We start from the raw sequence: 26799 nt of genomic DNA, 5'->3' as shown, positions 1-26799 counted from the left end.
GCTGTTGAGTTTCATAAAGATAAAAATATTCAATTATGCCATCTTGAATCTGCATTAAGGCTGACATGATACATGAAAGTTAATAGTGGCTAAATACTGAATCATTTTCACTTAAATGGTGAATCAGATGGTTGTTGATTAAAACAAGAACACCATAACTACTTTCTGCTGGTGGTGGACTGGATTGCTGTTTCTACAGAAGAGATGGGACACACAGAGGACATAGCACAACCTCTAACCATATGAGGCCAGGGCAATTTAAGACTTAATGTTCATTGTACACCCCAGAAAACTGTAAGTAGAGTGGTGGTTATAATTTTTTCATTTCAAAGAATCTACGGCAAGTTTATTTTTTTTCATATGCTCATTAAGAAGCAAAAGAGGCCTTGCTTCTCCATGTCAGGACAGGAATCTTTCAGAAGTGGTAGTACCTACAGAATTACCGTCCTGAAGGGTATAACAATTCAAACAGAATGAGATTAAAGGTTTCTGGTAATAACTACTACACTTGCAGTTAATGGTTATAATCGAATCAAGAGTAAAAAGTCCCATTCACCCTACCTAGGGCCCATGGCTCCAAGCATTCCAGTATTAATCACTGCATTAATGTGTTGGAACTTTTGCTTTCACCAATTAGTCATGGTTTCTCCTGCTTCCCAGAGTAAGAATAAAAGCTGCTCAAAGCTGTCATTGTTCCATACTCCAGAAAAGACAGTTGCATAATTACTAATTAACTATCAGTGAGTCATATTAGTTGCAGAGCAGGGAAAGCCAGAGTTTCTGCACTGAAGAAAAGTACTAAGATAACACTGAGGAGGGAAGTGTTTATAAATATCTTGAAAGTGGAAGCAGGGTTAAATTTAGTTCGAGATGGCAGAGCAGCAGCTCACAGTTTGGTTACACAACCTTTAACTCAGTCATCTGCAGGCAGAAAGGAGGACAGAGTGGTCTGAAACTCTGAAGAATGCTCCAGAAGAGAGGAAGAAAACCTAGAATTTAAAGTGAAAAGTGAGACCTGTCAACCTTCCCTTCTCAATTTCTGATGGTACGGCACGTATTGAAAATAAGAGCAGACAATTCCTATCAGCTCCACTGGAGCTATTTCACATTTCCTGGAGATTTACTCAAACCACAGCGAATGCCTCCAGGCTACACAAAACCTGCACATGCTTCAGCACAAAAAGATTGGCAAACAACAAGAACACACCTAAAGCAATTCACTTACGTTTCTCCAGAGCAGCACTTCTTTGGTGACTTTTCTGCATTTCTGTTTTGACGTTTGCTCAGCACATCAGGAAACAAGTAAAAATAGTATCAAGGTTTTACCTCCCAGCTCGGTGCAGGGTGCTCCTCAGATCCAAGTTACCTTTATAAACCTGTTCTTTGTTTCTGAACAATGTAGGATGTAATACTGTGCTATGAAGAAAGGGTAAAATGTTCAAGAGCACAAGACATAAGGGACACAACATCTTAAAACGTTTTTGTTCCTTGTTTCCACTTATGAATCTTTGAGACCAACAAAAAACATCTGTATCTGGTGGTTTTAGTCTTAAAGGAAAGGTTATGCTTAAAGCTGTCAGACCCCAAACCACTGCTTACAGATCATGCATGATCTCTAGAACTGTGTTCTTGATAAAAGGAGGAAGAATCCATGAAATCTGGATATTCCAAGAAATTAAGGTAAAAATCAAAAAAACCAAGGCATTTTGGTGATGCATTAACTTAATGCTACCTTTCACTCCCTCACCACAAAATGTAGATGCCATAAATAACTATAGTTGCTTGTGATTCCTTGAAATATTAATCCTAAAGCTTCTGTAAAACCACAGTACCCTTTTAAACCATATGAAAAAGCAGATGGTTTATGCTATTTAGGTAAATTTGAAACTAAGGCTACAAATGAACAAGCAGTGACAGCAAGGAGAAAAGTAGCTAACAGACAAAAAAGTCACCATGACTAGGCAAATCTCACCCTGTGTTTTGATATCACCCCCCATTGGGGGGCTGTGGGGGTGTGTGGTTTATTTTTTTGGTTTGTGCTTGTGAAGGTTTTTCTGGGGTTTTTTGGTTTTTTTTTTAAATGCAGAATCAGTCGTGAACTTCATAGTTTCTCACAAAGGGCAGGTTCATGTATATTAAGCTGGCATTTACATTATCCAGTTATTTTCCACAAATTAGACTGAACGCACAAAAAGATACAACCAACACTGCAACAACACTTTCAAGGGATTTGTTTATTTTTGGTTTACAAACAAAGGCACCCAATATTTCTGTTTATGTCTTATAAAAGCTCACAGATTTAGCATTTGTTTCCAAACATGTTCCTACAGCAGAGAAGAACATTACAGGAAAATGTAATTTTTTTTTTCCTGGTCCCAAATTTAAATACCAGTAACAGTTAAGTGATAATGTTGTTTCAGTCTGATCTTCTTCCTATTAACCAACTGATACCCCTCCTGTAACTTGCAAGTCAAAACAGTGAGTCGAGCTCCATGTACCAAAATATAGTTCCAGTATATTTTTGACCAACATCCATTATGTGCAAACACTGTGTGAAGAACTGCAAGAGGACAAGGCCCTGATATGGGAAAAAACCAAGAGCTTCAGATAGAATTTCACAGACTGACCACAGGAAGTGACAAAACCAGTGTAATAAATGTGACACTGAATCTACTGGCAGCTAAATAGGATGACTGATGAAATCGTGTAAGATACCAACAGGGCACAGAACAACAGTCTCCAAAAAGGGGAAAAAATGGGTTTCTAAATTGGCAAATATTTAAAGAGTAGAGGTTAAATATCCTTATGTTTAAAGTAATCCTTCTCTTTGTTACTTATTCAAAAGACTAGATTTCTAAGCAGTGTTTTAGACCAGAAATAAGCAGTTCATTGGCTTCATAGTTCTCAGTATTAACAAATCAACATTAAAAGTATCATATCATAATGTTTATAAACAACCAAAATTCATAAGTTTTCATAAGAATTGTTTCACAGAATAACTTCCACAATATGATGTACTTGTCTTTTGCAAACTTCAGCCACGTGCCATCATGGGACAAGGGGTGTAATTGGACAGTAAGCACCTCTGAAAAAAGTCTACAATTCAGGAATGCTTAAGCATACTTCCAGGGCTAGTAAGATACTTGGGGAGGCAACTAAAACTGTAATACACCTAATGTATTTGTTAAAGTGTAACATCTTCAAGCACAGAAGCCTTACTTTATTTTCAGCCACAATCAGAGGTCTCTCACACAAGGTGTGGTCCTAGACCATTTAGGCTTTTCACCACTAGCTTTATATATACACAGGTCATTTTAAAAAGGAATTACAGCTTAACTACTTACTACAGAATATTTAGCTTCAACAAGGAAGCCATTATCTTTTCAAAATGAGATATACACCTGCAGGAAAGGTGTTCTCTTTAAAGTAAGAGTTTTCAGAAAAATAGCAAAATAAGTTCTTTATATATTTAATTCAAATAGGACAAAAAGCTACCAAGGGCAAGCATAATGTAGTTCTTGTGTAATTAAGTTCATTATTTGCCTTTCCAGGCAGATTCAAGAACAAATTCATCAGTATAAAGTGATTTTAATGAACAAATACTGGGCAAGGGTGCTGGACAGTGCATCAATTAGAGGAACACTACAGTGTTCTCAAACCAAATGCTGTGCAACCAAAATTTAAAGGGAACTTCATGTATTGCCTTGGATTAAAGAAACAAGGATTCAATCTTTTCTTACAACTTGCCATTTTTACAGACGTTTTCCCTACTGAAACAAAGTAACATGCAGAAAAAAAACCCCCAGATTTCTTCAGATTTAAACCTGATAATTTAAGTTAAAAGACGGATGGAAGAACTGTTAACATCTATTCATTTTGAAGCAAGGTGCATCTTACTCTGCTTGCCCAGTATGATGAGGTTCACTAGGGCAGGGATGGAAAGTGTGCTTGAGCATTGGTGTTGTCCATGCATCAAATTTCATAGCTCAAAGATTTAAAAAAATTGTTAATTCATAAAGTATTTGCTAACATTGCTTACGACTTAAAAACAGGTATATCTCTTAATGAAAGTCTATAGTTTTCCAGCTACTATTACCAGTAATATAAATAGCAACTAAGCATAATAAATTGCTTTCCATTATATTTACCCTTTGAAGTCAGAAGTGTAACAATCAAGTGCTGGCTCTGTGTTCCCAATAAAAAAAATCATTAAAAAGAGGACAGTCAATGACTTTATTTGCGCCCCTCAGGGTTACATTTCCTTTTATCTGCTCAATGATAGAATCAATTCTGCTTTCAGAGAAGCAAACTGTTCATGCCAACATAAATGCAAGTTGGACACAGCCAGTTTCAAGCATAGAACTGAATCACCAAGTGCATTCTGAGGCCCGGATTGTACAAAAGGCCCTTCAGTAAATAAAGAAGGTTGGTTCACTTTTTAATTTCTTTTTTCTTTTAAAGCAAAGGAGGCACCATTGTTGCACCCCTACTTTGAGGAGAAGGGAAGAAGTGGCAAAACGTAAAGACAAATTACGAAAGTCCTCAATTTTTATTTCAGGAGATCCACCATCATTTATACACTTTTTCAACTTGCAAAACCCTTTGTAATTTAGAAGAATTTCAAATAAATAGGTCTACAGCATCTAGTATCTACTAAGTCAATATTTATCTTGCTCAATGTGGAGTAAAACTTAAAAGAAAAAAAAAAATCATGTTAAGGCAGATTTCAATCAAACACGTTCCAAATTGCACAGTTATGTTGGTCAGTGGTCTAATATGTTTTCCCCAGGCCAAAGAGTTAAAGTTACCCAAATGCTTGTCTAATGCCAATTCAACCTGGCACTTGACCATTTCATTTCCTCTGTTTCCAGGAAGGTACACAACTAACATTACAGATACCATACCGTTTATTTCGCACTCCAATTAAAAGATGAAATTATGCTTTTACAAAATGTGAGATGACTACATGTTACAGGTTTTGTGCAGTTAGACCACCATATGCATAGATGTCCTAATGCTAAATTTCTCTTTTTCAGTATCTCATAGTACTGGAGGCTCTGAAGTAGGAGAGGAACTTGTAACACAGACTAACCACGAAGTACCAGATGTTTCTCGCCATCTGCGACCTCGCGATGAAGATGCGCCAGATCAGGATCACCAGGATTGTGTTGAAGCCATAGCGGATGTTCCTTAACCTGGGGAAAAACAAAAGGAATAATCAAGAGCCAAGGTACCAGGACTCAGAGGGAAGAAAGGACACACTAAAAATTAACTGCTAGTGTAGAATCTGTTCATCCCAAGATTCATCACTCACTTAACGCAACTCGTAATATAAGTGGATAAGTGAAGGACCAAACAGAGAAGGTTTCTCACTGCTGAAAAGTGGAATGGAATGAAAAATAAGGAACAGAGCCAGCCCTGGAGCCAACCACATGTACTTCTGCTTTATAGCTGCTCGACAGAAACCTCTTCAAGCCAAGGTCACAGACATGGTAACTTACCCTGCCAAAAGCTAGGAAATATTTACACTACAAACTTCCTTCCTCCCCACCACGTATTTAGAACTTCATATACATGTAGAAGTAACTCCAACTGCTGTTGTTGACAACAACAACAAAAAAACCACCACCACACTCCATCAAACAAAACTCATCGGATTTTCCAGACACATTTCCAGCCACAGAATCTGGAATCTTCACTGCAATTTTAAACTCCTTAGTTCTCAGGGAAATATATTTAAAGATTAGGAGAAACTAAGTGACCTTCTAGGGCAACTGTGATTTTTAAGCAAGCTTCTCACATATAGAGATGAAAGCTTCAAGACAAACAGCAACCAGAATTTGCTCAGATTTCTTAGAAACAGAGCAATCTCTGTGGCTCAGCAGATCATGACAATTTGTGTTTTAAAGGCAGTTCTTTTTAAGGAAATACTGCTCTTGTTTTACAGGTGGGCTATGTTCCTCTACACACTTTATTTGCAGAAAAAAAACCAGTTTAAATTTCTGTGTTACAAAAGCCAAGTCCCCTTTTCTATCTGAGGATCAAATCTATCCTAGAGAAACATTTTCCCTAGGCTGCCAAATCTGGTCAATACTAAAGTGGTGGACTCCTCAAATTCAGATTAGAGTTAAGACCTAGATGGTAACAAGAGATCAAATTAATACTTCAGAGTAAACATATATTAGAATCTAAACCTCTTGCAAAGAAATCCACTTATAAATTGAGAGCTGGGGCAACCAGATGCTGCTCCGGTACAAGATTATTTCTCATGTTATTTTCAATATGATCCTTTGTACAAAGAATAGCAACTATATGATAACTCCTATGCACTTTTTAACAGCACCTAAATTATTTAAAAAAAAAAAGAAATCAGAAGAGGACACTTCTTGAACTATTCCCACCATTATCAGAGATACCATCTTTCAAAAGTGTATTTGTGATTTTAGCACACATCAAAACACTCTGCAACTGCAAATCCTTGTCTTTAGAATGACAACACAAGTCATGACCTAGATTGTTTCTCTTTGTGCTATCAGGGTAGCAGACATGATGTAGTATTGCAGAACAAGATTAATTACTTTTATTCCACTCTTAAAAGAGACAAATCAGAAATTCTACAACTGCCTTTATGAATCAGCCAAGAACAAAACAAGGGCAACTGTGGTAGTAAAATTCTGGACAGCAGCAACCCACTCAAATTGGAGGAATTAAGCCACAGAGGAAAGGCTAAGGGAAGCTGTCTTAGAGCACCAACATCAGTGTCCTGCCCTGAAGTGGAGAGTCTCTGCCTGTTTACTCAGCTTCAAAAGGTCACATTTCCAGAAGAAATAACTATTGTTCTATTAAACCTCCTGAACAAGCTCTTCTGACCCTGTGTAACCGTGTACCTTTTTACCTTCCAAAAGATACCTGGGTAAAATCAGAAACCTGGATTACATTACACACCAGTGATCAGAGCTACAACCATAATCCCAGACTAACACTGTAACTAATAATACTGAGAGCAACTCGGGATCAACAAACAAAACTTCTTTAGAGAATGTTCCAGACCACTGGACTGGAACAGAAGAATTGTGGAGGACCAATAGGTGCTACAAAGAAAAACTAAGTCATAACATGGAAAAGCGAAACTGGATAAAGGTAGGAAGACACAGAGAATATAAACAGAGGAAAATAAAAAATTATACTTACTTATTCAAGTGTTTCCTAGCTGCAGGGATGCCTGACATTTCTTCATTCAGCACATATTTCTTTGTTCCCATGCAGTAATTTTCCATGTATTCTGCCCAGTGTAGTTGTCGAACATCAAAATTAAACATCTGCACAAAATAAAAGCTTTCACTGTTAGTTGCCTAAAAATTCGCCTGTTATATAAAGGAAAATAAATGTCTTTATTCCAGATAATTCCAATTTGTCTTCGATGCAAGAAACTTATCCTATCCTTAATCCTAAGAATGATCCAGATTTAGATCCCATTTCTGACTTGACCACCAGCTTCTTAGATCATCTCTTTCAAATTTCAACCATTTCATGCCTTATTTTCCCTCCTCAGCAGTAACATTCTTCACTCCACTTCCAAGTGAACTGTTTTCCCATTTCGATTCTCTGTAAGGAATTCCACTCTAAAAACTGTTTTCCATTATGTTGTTTACTTTTAGGCAACTAAATAATTCTGTTATGCTCTGTGCCAGGTTCACTGTTTGATAAATGAAGGGTTCTTCTAGCTGTGCTTAGAGCTGTACAGCTAAATTTTAAGGACAACCATACAAGTGTCTTCCTCAGCAGAGGAAGTTACTGTGATAAATTCACAACTCAAGTTTCCTCTTTGTAATAAGCATTGTTTGCAAGTTAAAGGTCAGGTGCACCTCTAGTCATATAAAATACATTCATGCTGAACAGCCTTTTAGTTCTGTTACTGGAATCCCTCTAACTTTATTTTTCATAACACATCATCATAGCAAGAATGTTAAAGTTCAGTTATTATTTCCACTAATTCTTTCTTGCTGTATGCACATCTCACTGACAATTCAGCTATCTGAAAACATGAACAGTCCAAAGCTCTGGGGTGTTGTTTTTGAAACTTTTCCTGAACTCAAGTTGCTGGGAAGAGACCAGAGGGCAGGAAGGGGTGGAAGTACCTTCCACACAAAAAAAAAAAATCATCAAAAGGTATTATATTTCTTACTTTTAGGCAGTTTATCTAGAAATTTGGCAGCTTTTCTTCAAAATAACTACAGAACTGATTCTGAAAAACAGTTCAATAGGAAAGACAGCTTAAGAATGACAAAACTGTTCCAATGCAAAACGGAATTTGAGTGTTCAGAACTGTAAATGATGATTTTTATTCAGCTGATTAACCAACAAAGCCACAGATAAAGGGAAGATTAAACTTATTTGGGGGGGCCTGAGACACTGTGGGGTGAGAAGGTAGAGAAAATTGGGAACAAAGTCAAGCCTGGGAAGAAGGAAGTGGTAGAGGAAGGTGTTTTAAGATTTGGGTTTATTTCTCATTATCCTAGTCCGATTTGATTGGTAATAAATTAAACTAATTTCCCAAGCTGAGTCTGTTTTGCCCATGACAGTAACTGGTGAGGGATCTCTCCCTGCCCTTATCTCATTATATTTTCTCTCCCCTGCTCAGCTGAGGAAGGAAGTGAAAGAGCAGCTTTGGTGAGCACCTGCTATCCAGCCGGGGACAACCTGCTACACTTAATTTGAGATTGGTTTTCCTTCTTCCAAACATCAGTTTTTCTTCTTCCTCAACAGACTGTCATTCCACTTGTTTCACTTCTCCCCCTGCATGGGGCAGTTTTAGTCACACAGCAAGAGTGTGCTTCAGAAAGAAATGAGAACTTAAATTTCTTTGAACACATGTGGCTCTATGGCCAACGCATGCAAAGGGTATATGAAATTTGTTACTGGTTTAAAAACAAGCAAAAAAGTACCTCAAGACACACCTCCTGTTCCTCAGACAAGAGGCAGCGGTCAAAAAAGTAAAGCCTTGTTTTATTTTGTGAGGCAGGTAGAAAGGTAACAGCTTGGCTCCAAAGACAATCCACTCTTATATCAGGCCCCCTTCATGGGAGTCCTGCCCTTCCTCATCTCTGACCACATCCCTGATCCAGCTTGTAACACAGCCCTGGCACAGCTGAAAGGATCACAATGGAATCTCCAGTGCCCAGTTTGTGCTAGGTTAGCTCCACACTACAGTGAGCAGCATTACTAGATCAAGTCCTTATTCAATCTTCCATTAATAAGCTTATATTTCACTCAGTCTCCATGCCCACATCACACAGCTACTTGCCTTTTTGTCATCAGGGTTTAGCTGGTTCATCAGCATAGTCATATTTTCATTATTCCAGGTCCAAGAATGGCTTGTAAAGTATTCTAACAACATCATGGCCTTATGAAGACGTGTTATTGTTTTCATCATCCTACAGTCCAAGGCATGGAATGGACAGATTACAGGGGTAAAGATTAGTTCAAACAAGTAAAACAGACAGTAAGATTATAAATTTTTTACCCTACAACCCCATACCTCTGTGATAACATATTCCATCTTGCTCTGTACTTAAAGCACATTATATAAGATCAACAGGATATTTCTGCATAGTATTGAAGTGGACTTTGGCTGCTGGATCTTTACACAAAATCAGAAATTATCAGACAGATCTCTTTTCCTAATCCTAATTCCCAGTGCAACAGTATGTTACCACCTCTTCTTTTCTATTAGGGGGAAAAAATATGTTGTCTTCTGTTGGTAACTCTTAGTTTAGGACACAGAGATGGAACACTTTTCCCTTCAGCACACTGGAATATCTGATTGTACTGAACAATCTGACTTGAAGAAAGACTCAAATTGCACAGTGCAGAACATCTGTGCAGGACAACTTTAAACAAGGCAGGAAGTTTCCCTGATCTTTCTGTATACTGTGCAAGACCAGAGCTCTGTAACAGAACAAAATTGTCACTAAGAGATCAAGGCTTAAAACCATCAGCAGCAAAGGGCAGGAAAATATTTAAGGGCACAGACAGATCATAGCAAATCCTGTTACATGACCATTCTGTGCTACTTCAAAACATGCAGAAATACCTTCCATCATCCCTTATTATGCAGAGAAAGCAAGTCTACAAAACCATCACTTGGAGTACAGAGAAATTATGTTATAAGGATCAATTTGGGCAAGTTTCTCTTTGATCATACCACCTGAAGTGGACCCAAAATATAATGTGAGTCGTCTCTCAGATGCAAAGCTTCCACATTTATGACAAGAAAACTGTTTCAAGTATCACAGTGCTAGAGACTCAATTTTAGTAAGTACTAACTAGTACCACGTGACCTAGTGCTATTAAATTCCTGCTGCAGGTGCTCAAAGGTATATCCATCTTGCAGAAATGGAAAACTGCTTCCAATTTGATCCTTATAGCAGGACACACTGAGCATTTTAAGCACAGAGTGATATGGGGGGTGGCAAAGAAAGCAGAATCCAGCAATAACAGGAAATTGCTTTCCAAAGGTAAATTTTGTTCAATAAAGTTCATAGAAGCAATAGAAACCAACTGATTTTTCCCTGAAAGCTGCCTTGATGCATTCCTACTTGTAGAAGGGATATAGTACATTGTCCCAGAAAATCTCCTAAAGAAAGTACTTTGCATCACATTAGTGTCCCCTACTGTCACTAGCAGCTGGTATCTCAGTATCTAAGGGTATATTAAAATTTCCTCTTTTTCTTCTCATGGAATAGAGTAATACAAATCACCAAGGCTACTGAAAAATTATTGTATCTCTAAAACACAAAAAGTAAGTATTTTTCCTTAAACCCCATAGGAATCTATTTACAGAGTAATTCAGAACTGTATTCAAACTGTATTCAGCTGATTTTATTAATAGGCATCTCTAGATGCTTTCAAAAATCTGCTTATAATTTCACCAGTTGGGCAAGGTGGCAACAGTGGGGGCTGAGTTGGACCAGAGCTCCTCTGATGCAAAAATAATTAGGAATATAGAATCTGCATCCAAAACATATCCTGTGCTATCCAGACTAAGCTGAACTTAAAAAAAAAAAAAAGGCATGTTAATTAAGTAAAAAAAAATAAGAAAACAACTTGAAACCTGGAAAGCAAAGATCTCACCGGTCAGAAAGACCTCATAGCAAAAAGGCCTGGGTAAAAATAGTGCCAAATGGCATTTAAGACTTTTTGCAGAGGTCTGTCCACTGACAGTCTTAAGATTATTTAACTTAACTTGCCCTTTTGAACTTTCCCAGTTTGTGTTCTTATGCTAAAATGCAGCTGCTTTTCCAGATTAAAATGCTTCAACCACTGCAGTCTAAGAAAACTTGTGCCCCTGCAAAATACTAATAGTGCAGATGAATATCTGATTAGGTAAGTGTACATTAGGAGCTTGTTACTGGCCACTGACATTAGTTTTCACTCTTTTCTATAAACAAAAACTAAACTGAATTTAAACCAGTGCAAAGAATAACCTTTAGCTTAGCTGAGCTGATAACAAAAAAAACCCAAACCAACCAACCAACCAAAGTTCTACCTCAGCTGCAGATTTTTAACTCATCAAGCAAAAAAACTGTTTTGCTTTGTAGGGTTAGTTTCTTTCTATATCAGCCAGAAGAATCAAATGTCTCCACATTCTCTCAGCTGCTCAATTAATTACAGAGTTGGCAGGAGAGGACTAACTTTCTCAGTGATAGTTTACACTAAATTCACACTTTGAGGGGGGGAAAAAAAGCAGGCTGTCACCAGCCTCTCATTCAGAGATGTCAGCAGTGGGTGTCATTTAGTGGACACTTGTGTAGCTCTGGCAGACTAATTTTTCTAAGTTCAGTAGCACCGTATTCCTCCTGCAAATGGGAACACGCATGACTCAAAAACGAGCATCAACACACATAATGGAACTTTATCCCTCAACCTGAAGTTCTGAAGGTCAGATATTCCAGAGACAGCCATTGGATACGAGTCATAAGTATCCATACCATACATAACCAGCCAGTATAACATCAAGCACTGCATCACACCTCCTTCATAAGCTGAAGACAGGAAAAAGTCAGACCTGCTGACCGTCTCAAAGATCTGAACATCAGCAGCAGGCAGCCAGCCAGGGTGACTTTCACCTCAGTTCTAAGTAGAATTTTGTCTCTACTAGGCAGCCCTTATTGCCATCAACACTAAATACATTACATCAGTTTGAGAAGCACATCACAGGAATTAAAAGTTTAAGCAAGTTAATTCAATTATCCATGAGTTAGGTGGGCTTGTTTCTACACCACACACCTGGAAGAGACCTGGCTTAAGGCTACAACTGTATTTTGAAGGGGTCTTACACACACCCTATTGCCTCCAGGCTAAAACCAGTCCTGAGGCTAAATACAGACTAATCCTTCTGTGGATCTACAGGCTGTCCATCTGCAAGTCTCTGCAGAAGCATTACAAATAGCTAACTATTTTACCTTTTTTTTTTTAAAGACTTCTCTAAGAAACATAGAGCAAGCTTTTAGATTTGTCTTCTTCAGATTTTCATCTGGCTGTAAATTTAAGTGTAAGACATACTACTGAATTCTCATCTTTCCAGCAGCTCTGTGGTTCCTTTAAGTGAACAATTTAAGCCACTTCCAAGAGAAATAAAAGTATTGATCCATTCAAAAAGAGCATGCTCTTCACTCATTTCTGGTTCGTGAGACAGTAACTATGTGAAAGGTGCTTCGATTTTAAGGAGCTTTAAATTGAAACAACACATGTGAAATTATGTCCTTTACACCTCCCTACATACATCAGCCACACCTTCCCTTTAGCTTTCTAAGAAGCAGTGACAGAAGACGAATTGCCGGAGAAATCCCCGAATTACAACTTTAAATATTTCGTGCCACGTCTTGTTCTTTCAGAGTAACTGGAAAGATCTGCTGGGTGTGTATTTTTAAAGGCTTTCATATTACAAATATACCAATATGTTTTTAAATAACATGGTTCTTTCATGCTAAGCACTATGTAAAGTTACATGAGCGAACTATGCCTTATATTAAAGATAATCAGACAACTAATAAGCTTTGCTATGCAACTAGCTATATATGGCAAGCTACTGGCAACACTGTGTTTAAACTCAGATGCTAAGGATTATCACCACTATTTATGTAATTGCACAATCCTCTAGCAGTTCTAAGTATTCAGTACAAAATATTAAATCTTCATTATGCCAATCCTTATTGTACATGTTCTTTCCATACAAATTTGGAAGAAATATTACAGGCATTATTTCTTCCCTTACCTGTTAATATTATCAGTGAATCATTAAAGTCAAGAACCTTCAACTAGATGCAAAAACAGCAAAAAAATTTCCATCTCATAAAAAACATTGCTTCCACAAGTGAGGTGCAAAAGAACTATTTCATATTTCAGAGAGATTACAACACGTGTTTTGAAAACCCCAAATAGGAAGATTTTTTTTTTTAATTATTATTACTAACATAATCATGTAGTTCTGAAGGATCATAGGCCTGATCTATTTCTTCCACTTGTTAAAAATTAATTCAGTTGCAGTACAATATCCTGATTGTATGACAACAGTGCAGTTAAACCTACACAGTAATTTCATTGCTTATTTTTCTTGCATTGTACACAATGTAAGACCTCAGTGTACTCAGACTCAGCACAGAGAGGGCAGGCTACTGACCATGTGAAGTCAGGTTAGTAGAGTATTTGAATTTTCCTGTGCTATTTTACTAGATTCTTACTACACTGCTCAAGTTTTTCTGCTAAATCATGGTGGAAAAGGTCACATTTTAAATTAAGCCAGCCCTTCTTCACTCAGAACAGCATTATATTGAGCTTAAGAATATCCAATAATGTTTCCATGTCTTCAGAAGTTTCTGCTACCTGGTAATTAAAACCATTCTGTCAACTGACAGGATGACCACAGCAACAGTAGCACAACCCTCCAGCCCATCAGTTAAAGCAGCTTTTAAAGTACTTTAAGGCAGAAGACTAGAAAAAAGTACAAGAGTAAAGATCTGCCTCAAACTTCCTTATTGTTAAACAACAAGAGTTCCATTAAGATTTAACACTGCACGTCTTGCTTGCAACTACATTTATTTATTTGCTTCTACTGTTCCTATTGCAGACTCCAATTTTTAAATGCTTTAAAAAAAGAGAGAAGAGCACTATATAATGAAAGCTGCCTTCCTGTAAGTGGGCTGGGTATCCAACTTAAAAGCTGTGACTGAACAATAGCTTGTTCTAGTTCAATCTTCCATCTTTTCTCCAAACTGGAAATCTTGTGCTTAATAGGAAACTGATCCACCCACTCTTACATTAAACTACTTAGGAATATTCTTGTCTGTAAAAATGTATTTTCTATTCTGGGAAGTATTAATGTCACCAATTTTACTACTAGTGATTAAAGTTCTAAATTCCATCTTTGGACATCAGGTAAGAACTTCGAGAAAAGCAACAACAAGGTTCAACATTCCCAGTGTTATAATATAAAACTGCTAGAGTGTCCTAAACAACATGATTATTCACAGCTTTATTCTATTCCCAGTGGTCAAATACTTAAAAGATTTTCAAAGCCTGACAAGATTCTGGCAGCATTCCCTCACAACCATTTGAAAGCACTTATAGTACAAATATTTTAGGGAATTACTATCAATTTTTATTAAGTATAACTTAAAAAATGCGAAAGAATCTAGAAGCTAGGAACCTTTATGTACAATACCTTCTTTAGAGCTGAAGATCTCACAACTTTTTAACGTGGGAAGATTACTATGCAGGCACAGACACCTGCCACTACTGTTGCCCTAAGCATTACACTGTTGTGTAGGCTTGGAACAACAGAGCCCAAGGCAGTTTAGAAGTTTTCTCCTACAAACCACTTACACAGCTTCTTTCTACTGATCCAGTGCTAAGTGTTTTACAGAGCTTTAGTCTCCTTGTAAGACAGACCTAGACTTCAGGACAGCAAATGGATACTCACTTGTGTTAATACACTGTCACCACTGTGGAGATTTTATAGTCTGAAGACAAATAGTTTTGAAAACATAACATAAGCATTGAGTTAAGAGCTAACGGCTTGGCCAATCTGAAACAAATTGAAGTGACATCTTATATTCCTTCTACATAATTTAGTTTAGCCTATTTAGCAGAGATATGCCATTTTCACCACTTTAGTTAGGCAAATACTGGTGTAAATATTATAAACTAAACGGAATGTTGAGATGACACAAGCCAACACATCAGATCAAGTCGTATCATCTACACGAATAATCCACAATTAAAACCTGTCTCCCATTCCGTTTTCAGTTTATAAAAGCAACAACAATCCTAATGCAAGCGCCTTCCTAGAGTTTAATGACTGACTAAGATTCTGATCTGAGATGTATCTTGGACAGCATTTTTGGGGCAGTCATTAATCTCTTCAAAATGCGGCCACTGGATCGTTATTGCTCATACTTAGTAAATGGAGATAGTGCCCAGGTCACGTCTTCTTCACAAGTCTCCACCACCTTGCAGGGCAACATAGTTTCAGCCCTGTCCTTCTTACCCTGTTTTTTGACCTCTCAGTCTCAGCAAAACATCAAAGAAAAATGCAAACACTCTGCCATGTGCACGGTGCAACTGGCATACAAGGGCCCGATCTGTAAGCCTAAATGCAGGTATCCTTATTGCATTCTCTAATGGATATTTCCTGGAAATCACAGTCATGTGTTGGACTGTAGGAAAAAATAAGGATCAACATATTTTTAGTATTTATTATTCAAGAATAAACATCACTTGCTATACATCCTTTAATTCTGTTTACTCAAATCCCCAAACTATCCAACAAAAACCATTCTCATTTTTGCTAGAAAGTTCGAAGTCACTTGGAATTCCAGGACCTGTTCTCAGGAAAAAACAGGTTGAGTTTTAGTCACAAAACATTCAGGGAAAGAAAAAAAATTTTTTGAAAACCAATATACATCATAGCGTAAGCACAGCTTTGTTTAAAAGTCAGAGGAACAGAAAAGACAGAGCCAGTCACCATTACCTTGGGCTTCTTCCAGTAATCCTGAGGTAGGTATCATACAGGAATGCTGGGGCCTTATGGCTTACAGCAATCCAGTAATGATATAAAAGGTGATTGGAAGTTAGATTTACATTGGGCCGTCTGAAGGCCTGTTCGAGAGGATTCCTCTTGAAAGTAGAAATTACATGGTATTCTGAGAAGAAAAGTTGCATAACAGCTTCGGTAATAACCATGTAAAATGTAATGGCTTTCAAAGAACATTACAGCATACAATTCTACAATTCACAGAAAACAAAACAGTCAAAAGCTCTTAACCTAAAATACTGTTGAACTGGTTCTTACTATAATCAAGAGGTCTTTTATGCCTTCATCTTCAGTATCATGTTTTATTGTAGCAGTGTCATATTTTATGGTAGCTTCTCTCTTTCTCTTCCTCTTTCCCTACCTTAGAAGTTGTTGGTTTCGAACACTGACAGCAATTTCAGTTTACAAAGCTATTTAAAAAGTCATCTGTATTTCATGAAGAAGGTTATTCCAATCTCTTGTGTGAAGAATTTAAAAACAGACTGAGGATTCTGCAAGCATCCCAAGTGAATTTTAAATGGCATTTTTAAACAACTTATCCAAATTTAAGCATTAAGAAAAAAGCAATTAGGATGGGACTTCATGTGAAACTCCTGATGGCACCTGTAAATTCAGTACGTGATAGACATGCAGGATCAGTGTCCTTAAAAGTTAAGTGGAAATTAGCCTCCCTTTAAATCTTCTAACTTTATGCTGTTGCTATAGACAGTGCTTAAATACCCTGATTAAAACGAGGATATAAATCAGCAATTTTCCAATTTTAGTTGAAGCAATAATGCTTGTAACTACAGCTACATATAAAATGGGCAAAAGCAAGTCAAAAGTGTGAAAAAAGTAGTAAAGAGAAATAAAATAGATTATTGAAGTTTATAGCCAGCTTATATTGCTATTTATAACAAAAACTATTACAAAGCTGTGGGTTACATTCTAGTTAGGATATCTAGGAGTTGAAAATAGGCAGCCACACTTCCTTAAAAATTACTTTTCCCTGTACATGAATAGTTGAAGTGTCATGCAGCTGTTTTAAGATTAAAAAAGCCATCTCAACCAAGAATTAACTTAGGGCAAAGAGCTACACAAGGGCAAAACTATTACCATACCTCTCAATTATGCAGATGTACAAACCACTTAATTGTGGGCTGTTTATCCATATGTATTTAGTAAAGTTGGCATTACACCCAACATCACTACTGCTCCTCTGAGCAACGCTTTTCTCCACACACTACCCACATTCTTCAGATTAGGTCAGAGTAGCATCAAACAGAAAAATCAATTGTCCCATAGTTTAAGTTATAATGGAATAAGAATAATTAAAAAAAAAACCCAGCACAAAATGAAATGGTGATAATGCTGCAGGGGGAGAGGGAGGAGAGAATTAACAATGGAAGATAATGAAAAAGCACTGTACACTGCAAAATTGAGAGGTATGGCTACAATACCAGTTTCAACAATAAAAATGCAATATGATCTACTGATTACGGCCTGTGCTTTGATTGTTTTACCTTATTTTTTCTATTAAGACTAATGAGAGAAAATAAACAAGGCATACCAACTTCACTCCAGTGGAAAGCGTTGATGCCACCTGTTGTACAATTATACACCATGAGTTTTCTTGGTCTGGGGGGGGGGGAAAAACAACAGAAGAGCCAGTTAGAAGAAAAACAAACTTTTAAAAACACAGACAACAAAAGACATGCTCAAAGTTATCCTTTCCCTCAACAGCATCCTTTACATAAAGCAGAAAGCATCAATCTCATAGTAGATTTCTTTTGCTTTCTGTATCATCTTCCAGCATTTTTCTCCTTCTTTAACTATCGTATTTCTTTTATTTCAGAGAAGGCATCACCTACATTACTGCGGATTGTATTGATTACAAGACCCAGGAAAGAATTCTCAGACAGAGTTTGTACAACAGTATCAGTAGATGATGTCTTCCTCTTTGGCATAAATAAGTTACACTTTGAGAGACTAACGCCATCAGAACCTTAGACTCCTTTGTCCTGAGGGAATAGCAGGACACTGACGAGGAGTTCAATAGAAGACTGAATTATTAAACACACAATATAATTTCAAAATATTTAGTACTCTCTTTTGTCATCTGTTATACCTGTGAACTCCAGAATACCAGGCTGCAGCCAGTGTAGCATTGATAACAACATCTACTGGAATAAGATCTGCTACTGCATCGTTGGTAGCTCTCATTGTTCGAAGAATTCCTTTTCCTGCCTTAAAGAACAAAACAAAAACAACAACAAAAAAAAAAGAGACAGAAGACCCACCAGTAAAACATATGAAGCTTCGTTGCCTTCTAAAAGGAGGGGGGAAAATTAAGTATATTCATTACTTACAGCAATGAAGATACCACTAGGTCCATTGAAGTTATCAATCCAGCCCTATTATGAACAGGGGAGAGAAACAACTTGGTTAGAGGATACTGAAGTCAGCAGGTTCAAGTGAAAATCTGAGAAGTTTCTATAAGTGTAAGGGGTGGAGGTAAAAGAGAATAAAGAGGAGAAAGATATTAAATATCTCTAACTCTTCCATAGCAAAATCTGGTGATGTAGCAAGTACCTGTGACTCAGATAAGAGATCTACCTGTAGACTCGGTGGTCCTTCAAAGCGAGATGCCAGCTTATTTATTTCTTAGTGAATGAACTGCAAGGCATTGTCCATAAAAATATGTTTATGTTGCAAGTATTCAAGTTTACAAATATTTTTAGACCAGCTTCTGGCAACTCATTTTTCTCATTTTTTCCACACAGAACACATTCTTGCTCAAATTTAATGATAGTATTTAGACACTATATACTCACTGGTTTGACATGTACATTGGACATGCTTCAATACGTAGGCAAAGTCAATTATATGAATTTTAAGGGCTTGAGAAACAGTCTGTCTTGAACTGGAGAAGCTAATCCAACACCACTCTCTCATACAGGAGGAAGCATATATGCTATACAACAGCACAGCACACAGAACTTATGCCATCCCCCTGCAAAGCTTACACGGTTTGACTAAAAGTCAAAACATCTTTATGTCCCGCAGATCTGTTTTCTTAGTCACCCTTTGAAGCTGCTGATACAACCAGATGAAGATATGCAGAATCATGAAGTAAAAAGTTGACTATTTATTTAATGAGTGAAATAGTATCTCCCATTGTGATACAAATGTATTATTGTTCTATGATCGGAGTAATTTACGCCTGAATTTCACACATCAGAATACTGTCTTTGACAGCTTTTGTATCAGTTGTTATTCAGAAGCAACTAAGACACAACTACATAGTCCAAGAGATTTTCCCCTACAAAGTCACTAGATAAAGAGGCTGTCAGTGTGTCCTGCAGTTCACAGGCAAGATAGTCAGGTGAAAACTCGGTGACTTACAGGAAAAGGCTCCTTCCAGCTCGCACCAACGATGGACGGCCTCACAATGGCAATGTTTAACTTTGATGCTTCTTGCTGCACTACAGATTCAGCTAAGGCTTTTGTATAGATGTAAGTATTGGGTCTGTTGCCCAACAGTTTAGGAGTAATATCACTCACTATGTCATCATCCATCCACCTAAAGAAACAAAACAAGAAGCAAGTGTAATTACTGCATGCTGCTTCCCTGGTGGTGTGGGGTGTGAATTCCTAAAGTTACTATGATTGTCTTCTTCTCCTTTAAAGAAAAAGGGACACACAACTAAATGAAGACAAGTTTCTCAGTAAAAGAGAAGATGGTGTGCTCAGTGTCCACTGAAAGAAGCATACTGACATTTACTTTTTTGCCCAAGTAATTCACTTAGTACACACCAACTACAGAGCAGGCAGTACATTCCTTTACAATAATCCGAATTCTATCAACTAAGTTCTCAAAGATGAAATGCAGACACTGCAAGTTGGTCTTTGGAACACAGGCTCACTGCATCATGATCTAGGAGGTGTTGCTATTGCTAAGGAGTCCCAGCTGCATCATGAGCATCACCTCCACCTTTGCAGTCAGCAATCACACACCACCTCTGAAGCAAGCTGGTCACTGTGTTTCTCCCCTTAAATCAGTCAAGTCTTGCAACTTCATCTTGTTTCCCAGTTCATATTAAAACTGTGATAACCTTCAGTCATAGCACACAAACAAACCAGAGATGTACCTCTGGAACTATTGCTACTTTGGTGTTCTCAGTCACGTAGCCACATAAATGGTATTTCTTGTTATTCCCCAATATTCTGTTACAATCAAAGCAGACATGCACCAGATTCCCTTTGTAATATGAATTGTAGTGGGAAGAAGGGCAGGAAAGCCCAAAAAGGGACAAAAATCTGGCTTTTTGTGTCATGCTTAGCAGGAGATCACTAAGTTTACAAAACCTTTCCCTCATGAGTTCATAGGACTATTTCAAAATATCTCATTTGAAAGTGTACTTAAAGTCAACATTATAAAAATGATTGGCTCAATGTGAAGTCTAGGTGGTACCTCATTTGGTTTTAATGTTAGCATTCTTCCACCTATATTAACAAGTTAAAGTAGATGTTTTACTTCTTAATTAGTTTTTTTCAGTTTCATACTTCTCTTCCAAGCAGAGATTTTATATGACAAGAACAGACTAATTAAAGTTGAGACTACTATGTATTACATTACACTTATCCCATATTGCCACCTGCTTCACAGTCTGACAGCTACCTCAGGACAGGTAATATACACAGAAAATAAAGTACAGAGCAAGTAATTTTTCTCCTCCTATAATGCCCAATTCAAGACTAAAAACCTACAGAAAACGGATGTTTAATGTTTGGGGCTCTCAGAATACCTAGAACCACTACTACAGCTAAGCAATATTATTTCAGTATCTCAGTCTGATCTTGCAATGGCATTTAGGTGGATGTAGTAGCAATTGCTGTTCAAGGGGACTGTCTTAGAGTTTTATCCCCTTCCTTCAAATGCCAGTGCCAGTACACTTGCAACAGCACAACTTTTTTAATACCCCCTGATTCAGCTCATCATACAGCTCAAAGACTGGCACTCTCAGCACAGAGGAGGCACCATGAGTAGATAAGAGCACCCCTCTCCTACAGTACCCCTCCATACCTCGCTCAGCCTAAAGCAACCATAAACCTTAATCCATCTCCTTTCCAGGAAAGAGAAGCGTCAGCCATGTTGTCAGACTTACACAGTATAAGCTAACCCTTCATCTTTAGGGCTCCCAACCTTTTTTTGGCAGTTCATTCCTAGGAAGCAAATGGTTACAGATTACCCAAGTAACTTCATAAAACATAACACGTACTCAAGAGAATCTATGAGTTTCTTGGGATCAACAGGAGGCGGGTAAACGACTTCCTCGATCACCTGCCGATTGCAATACGCGTAAGCAGTCGAAACGTGCACAAACACTTCCAGATTCTTCATTCGCTGTGCCAGGAAGAGGAGCTGTTGTGTGGCAATCACATTTAGCTGAACAGCATCTCTATTGATTAAACAGAAACGGGATCAGTAGAAAGCGAGACAAAAGACACGCAAAAAGAAATTCATTCCTAAATGCCTCGGTGATGGATATATAAAGTATTCCTGAATACTCCGCCCTACCAAAATAAAAAAGCAGCATGGACACTGTCCTAACTTCCTGCTTAAAACAATATACCACAGTCCTAATTCAGAACATCTTTCACTATTCAGAATAATTTTCCTTTTATCCTATTCTTACCAACATCATCATGCTCTGTTACTAGAGTGTGAAAGTCAGGAGACCTTTGATCTCAGTCTAAATCCCAATCCTATGTGTTCCATGAAATGTGAAGGAAATAATGCAACACAACACTGAGCTGCCACATGATGCATCTCTGAACTTCTGAGTTCAAGTTGAGTTAGGTCAATGACTCAGAAGAGGGCTAATAAGTTGGAGACTGTCATGTTCTTGTAGGATAGCATGAGGCTCAATATAGGAAGGAAGGGAAAAAAAGAGGAAAATCACCAAGATCCACATTTTCATGCTCTAACTTCACTGCTGTTCATCAGAGTGTTTAAGGACACTGTAGGAGAGTAGGTGTATCTCTACAATTCCCACCAGATAACAGCTTGCTGAGCAACTACTATGATTATTTTATACTATTTACACATTCTCTCCAGCCTACAGAACTTGCTATGGGCATCAGTTTTCTTGCACACAGTGTACTAATCAACTAAGTTTCAAGAGTGCAGCTAAGTAACACTTTATCAAAGTCCTTGCAATAAAGTGTTTCATTAACAACAACAAAATTAGTTCCCCCAAACAATCACTAAGTTCCAGACTGCATTATCACATGTTATTACTAAAGAGGGTGACAAGAAAGGGGGAACACTATCCCAAAGCAATTAACATCAATGGAAACTAATTAGTTTTGGGGCTTTTTTTTAGATATTGTTCTCAGTTTTCACTGCCTCTTTCAACAAATCAAAGGAAGGAGCTCATAATCGGAGCCGTGAGCATCACTTTTTCCACTTCTTGTTCTTCTCTTTCTCCCTCTTCATCTACTTCTCCCTGTTCCCTTCAAGGTAAACCTCTACTCCTAATAAAGGACTTTTTAAAGACAGGGAGAACAGCCGAGCAGTATTTAATCTCCTGTTTTCCTCATTAGGTATGAGAGCAAGTGCTTGAACTTCCCCCACCCAACTTTTCTGGCAAAACTGTATCCCCTGAAAATGTGCATTCCCCTCCTAACAAGGAAGGTTAAAGGAACAGTTTGTGTTGCCCTTCACACACCAGGAAAAACGTTCTAACACTACTAGGGAGCACAGTGCATAAAGCTACAGCATGTGTGTATCCTCTCTGCCCATCCCTGAGAGTAGAGCAACACATGATGTTTGGAAGACTCAGAATACCAATATGTTCTCAGTCTCTTCAACAGCTTCCCTTCAAAAAGGGTTCAAAATCCAGGCATGGGGATTTTGTAAAAAAAAAACAAAACAAACAAAAACCCAACCAACCAAAAAAAACCCCCCAAACTCAAAAACCAACCAACCAAAAAAAACCTCACAACCAAAAATATCCCCCAAACCACCCCCCTCCCCATCAAAACCTCAGGGGCTAATTTATTTAGTTTCTCAGAGTTAATAATGGATGTCTTTTTGCCTAAAGCTTTAAAAAGACATGAATTTTTCCATGTTGAATAGTGTTATTCTAACCTCTGGCAAAGCAGATCTAAGTAATATTGCTTCCATCTTCTGAAGAAGAGCAAAGGAAAATCCAAAAGCTTTGGTGGACCTTATAAAACACCATGAAATTGCCCAAGCACACAAATATCAGAGCACATGAGGTAGCCTGACAGGCTGAATATTTGCAAGGTTGTGCAGACACCCAATTTACCCCCTCCCTTGGAGTACCACTGGTTTACTAGAGCAGAATAAACAGAATTTTAGACTCACCTTAGTGTTTCATTGAATCTGATTGTAGCAGCATAATGAAATACAATATTAATGCACTCTATAAGTTTTTCCTTGATTGGTTCACTAAGATCCAGGTCAGGCTGCGTAAGTTCACTCATAACTACTATTATTTTTGCTTTGAAGTCTGGTTGCTCCTCTCTCAACCTGTCAAAGAGCTGTCAAAAATAACAAGATTAAAAACTCAGAGAAGATAAGAGGTAAACGTTTCACTTAAGTGAAGAAAAATCCCACATTTTCTGCCTATAACTCCTTAGTTCTCAACATCATCAGTAAGTTAGAAAAGCTTGCTGGCAATATCACAGGAACATGTTACTGACTTCTCATGAACGTGATGGAGTTGTGCACACTTTACCCCACACAGTGAAAGCAGTATTGCACGTGTTGTACACAAGTAAGAGGACTTCAATTTGCACTAAATATTTTTTTAGTACTCTTCCCAATCCTTAAAACCAAAGCTCTGTCAACATCAGATAAAAGAAGGAATGCTCTCTATTAGGCACCAGGACTCAAAGAAATTTTAAGTAGCAGTCTAAATACTGTAATCCCTTTTCTTTCAGATGGAAAATGAACAGCCTGCCCACTTCCCAAGCCTGACAAAAGCTATTCAGATTGTCATAGACTTGCAGAAGCCGTGTTGGATTATAGTTCTAAAAAACTTTCATCAAGATTTAAAAATTTCCAGTGATTTAAGAAATGCTATCCTCAAATTATGCCAGTTTTGGAGAACTTCCAGATTACTAAAAGATAAACCAAAAAGGAAATTGTTTCGCTGGCGAGTTAAAGGAAAAGAGGCATACAGTGTTAGAATACCTGATCAAGTCTTATAAAATTGTTCAGCTATTCTCACTGAAAAAAATCTCACCCATGTTATATTCCATCATATATTCCCCTCATAAATAACTAGGGTCTAACCATGTGGGTTAACACACAGATGACAATTCTTGCCTCATCATATTTACACTCGTTAGTATGCAAGTTTTCCTGAGCAACACAGTACTGTGGGAATAAAACACATTTGAAAGTTGTACCAAAGCAGATCCCTCTTCTCTAATTGCACAGGGGCCAATATCTTAGCAACTGCTTCAACACCAATCAATTGTATTAAAATCAGAGCAGCACCTTCTTTTTCCCCCCTCCAACCACGCAGTTACACCAAATGTAAATAGCCAAAAGACATTTCCTCACAGAAGGAAGCTAATTAATTTTAAACTATAAATTAAGCCACCTGAAGGTGCAGTTTCAAAACATTTAGGGCAATATAAGTTTATACTGCAACCAAACAGACTGGTCCTTCCCTTAACTTTTTTTACTTTTGCATTGCTTCTCCTGCACTGGCAGCAACAAGAAGCCCCATGGCTGTGTGAGCTCAGCAGTTGTGGGTCCAGCTCTTTTTCTGTGGATATATTTTCTGCCCCAACCATGGGCTAGTGCAGCTCACTGTGTGGCCACCTGAAGTAGCAGAGGTAATGCCAGAGTGAGAACATGGGACATGTCCAGTTATAGACTGAAGTTACTGCCTGGACTTCCCAAACATGAAACTTCATATTATGGGACAAAGTTGCCAAGACTACATTTAAAGCCTCAGGAATTCTTAAGGGTACAGCAAACAGTGCTTACCTAAGGGCAGGAAACTTTCTGTCATTTTGAAAAATAAGCCTGCTATGTTTTTAGTTGGAACGACAGTGCCTGCCTCCAGGGAACTGAAGTAACTGCCTGTTAACCATCTTAATGTGCTGATATGCATTATAATCAAAAAGCAGTCCCACAGACTAGCTCTTAAAGAGCCAGTTTGGTACTTTTCCTATGTCCATCACATCTGTTCTGCCCCTTTTCAGATCCATAGTCATACATTATTCCTACACACCTCACACTAGCACTGACGCCAGTGCAAAGGAGAACCAGAAGAAACACCTAGAGCACACGCAATAGAGATCTAAAATTAACAGATTAATTAGATTAAAAATTAATTAGACACCTGAAGTCCAAAGGAAGTAGAAACCCCAACATTTTTTGGCTATTTGTAGCCATAAATTTATTTTGAATATCTTGTTCACCCCTTTAGATTTTAAACTCTTCAAGAAACAGAATCTTCAAGCATCTCTAGAACACTTAATGAGTCCAATCAAATTGTGAAAAATTACAGGCAGGGCCTTTGTGACAGGACAGACCTTATTAAAATTTCCATGGTCTTCTGTGAGAATCTTAATGACATTAATGGCACCTAAACTACAGACTTTTGACCTTATTTGTCTAATCATTTGATGAAGACAGAACAAACACCTGGCCCTACCTCCATCTCTGCATAGATGCAAAACACCCTCCCTTTATGTCCTTACTTGTGGGACTCACGTGCAGGACTACCTCAAGCAGTACTTCTGCTTACCAGGACTTCTGCTGTGAACCTGCTCCAGCAGTAAGTGCTCACCAAGACTCAAACCTCATCACATTGTTATCTCAGCAGGAACTGGTACAGACTACAAGCAGACTTGGACTGAAATTTAAAAGCCTTTCACAAGGTACAGGTTTCCTAAAAGCTACAATGAGGATTAAGTCTTACTAAAGTTTAAGTCAGTCCACACTACTCCTACTCCTTTCCTTGCTCAGATACTCCCTGATTTTAATTTGGGTAATAGTGTATACAAAGAGTGGATTGAGAAATTTTTCCTTTCTCATCTCAGTTTAGTCTGGAGATCTTTTCCTTGTTTCAGGACAGTGGCAAAAAAAGTGTGACTGAATTTAAGACAGAACCCCCCTGTAACTGATTCTGTTGTATTCTGTAACATTGCACAGGACTGCAAGCAGATGCTTTTGAGCAACGAGCTACAGTTTTGACATAGTTACAGAAAATAATTTGCTAAGGGCACAGCCATGCCCATATCTGCTGTAATCCTACCTAGTCAGAGTTGTAGAAATTCATTGCCTTACTTTAAACAACTTACTCCTCCTAGCCTACGTGCATTCATATTTTGTTACTGATTCCCTTTTAGCATCTTCTAAGCACACACTTTGTACAGGCTACATTGCATCTCAACATATTTCCTAGGCCTGAAAAATAAAACTGCTGACTCCCGTGTTCCACAAGAGAAAGACCTAGACAGAAATAAACAAACTCTGCTTTAGCAAAGTTCATGCTGGAAATCTCTCCTCTTTCTGTTCACCTTTTTCATCGTGAACAGGATACTCTCTAGTAGAAAGATGGGCAACAACAGTGGGTGGTTCTGCGTGTAGTAAGAATGCCCAGCCTGATATTAAGGTAATGAGTCTTTTCAGGAGCAAAGTATTTGACCCAGACTGCACAGAAAATCGTTTA

General features: G+C 37.9%; 1 protein-coding gene across 3 annotated transcripts in view; it reads right to left on the bottom strand.

Moving 5' to 3' along the window:
• Window positions 1–2214: 2214 nt before the first annotated feature.
• Window positions 2215–26799, bottom strand: part of FAR1 (fatty acyl-CoA reductase 1) — a 36838-nt gene continuing 12253 nt past the window's right edge. For 2 of the 3 annotated variants that reach the window (XM_027714508.2, XM_039384293.1), the window contains exons 3-12: window positions 23469–23644; window positions 21355–21534; window positions 19478–19655; window positions 18442–18486; window positions 18201–18319; window positions 17643–17710; window positions 16031–16202; window positions 9305–9434; window positions 7192–7319; window positions 4890–5195 (exon numbers count right to left, since the gene is read on the bottom strand). In XM_027714508.2, the coding sequence (XP_027570309.1) occupies window positions 5033–5195; window positions 7192–7319; window positions 9305–9434; window positions 16031–16202; window positions 17643–17710; window positions 18201–18319; window positions 18442–18486; window positions 19478–19655; window positions 21355–21534; window positions 23469–23644 (1359 nt within the window). In that variant the 3' untranslated portion in view covers window positions 4890–5032. Of the gene's footprint in view, window positions 5196–7191; window positions 7320–9304; window positions 9435–16030; window positions 16203–17642; window positions 17711–18200; window positions 18320–18441; window positions 18487–19477; window positions 19656–21354; window positions 21535–23468; window positions 23645–26799 lie in introns of all 3 variants that reach the window. The other variant, XM_039384292.1, reaches the window with a different exon arrangement.

Source organism: Pipra filicauda, unplaced genomic scaffold (assembly GCF_003945595.2).
Source record: "Pipra filicauda isolate LSUMZ 115617 unplaced genomic scaffold, ASM394559v2 scaffold345_size814242_pilon, whole genome shotgun sequence".
NCBI classification, from domain to species: domain Eukaryota; kingdom Metazoa; phylum Chordata; class Aves; order Passeriformes; family Pipridae; genus Pipra; species Pipra filicauda.
This window is presented reverse-complemented; position numbering and strand designations above follow the sequence as displayed.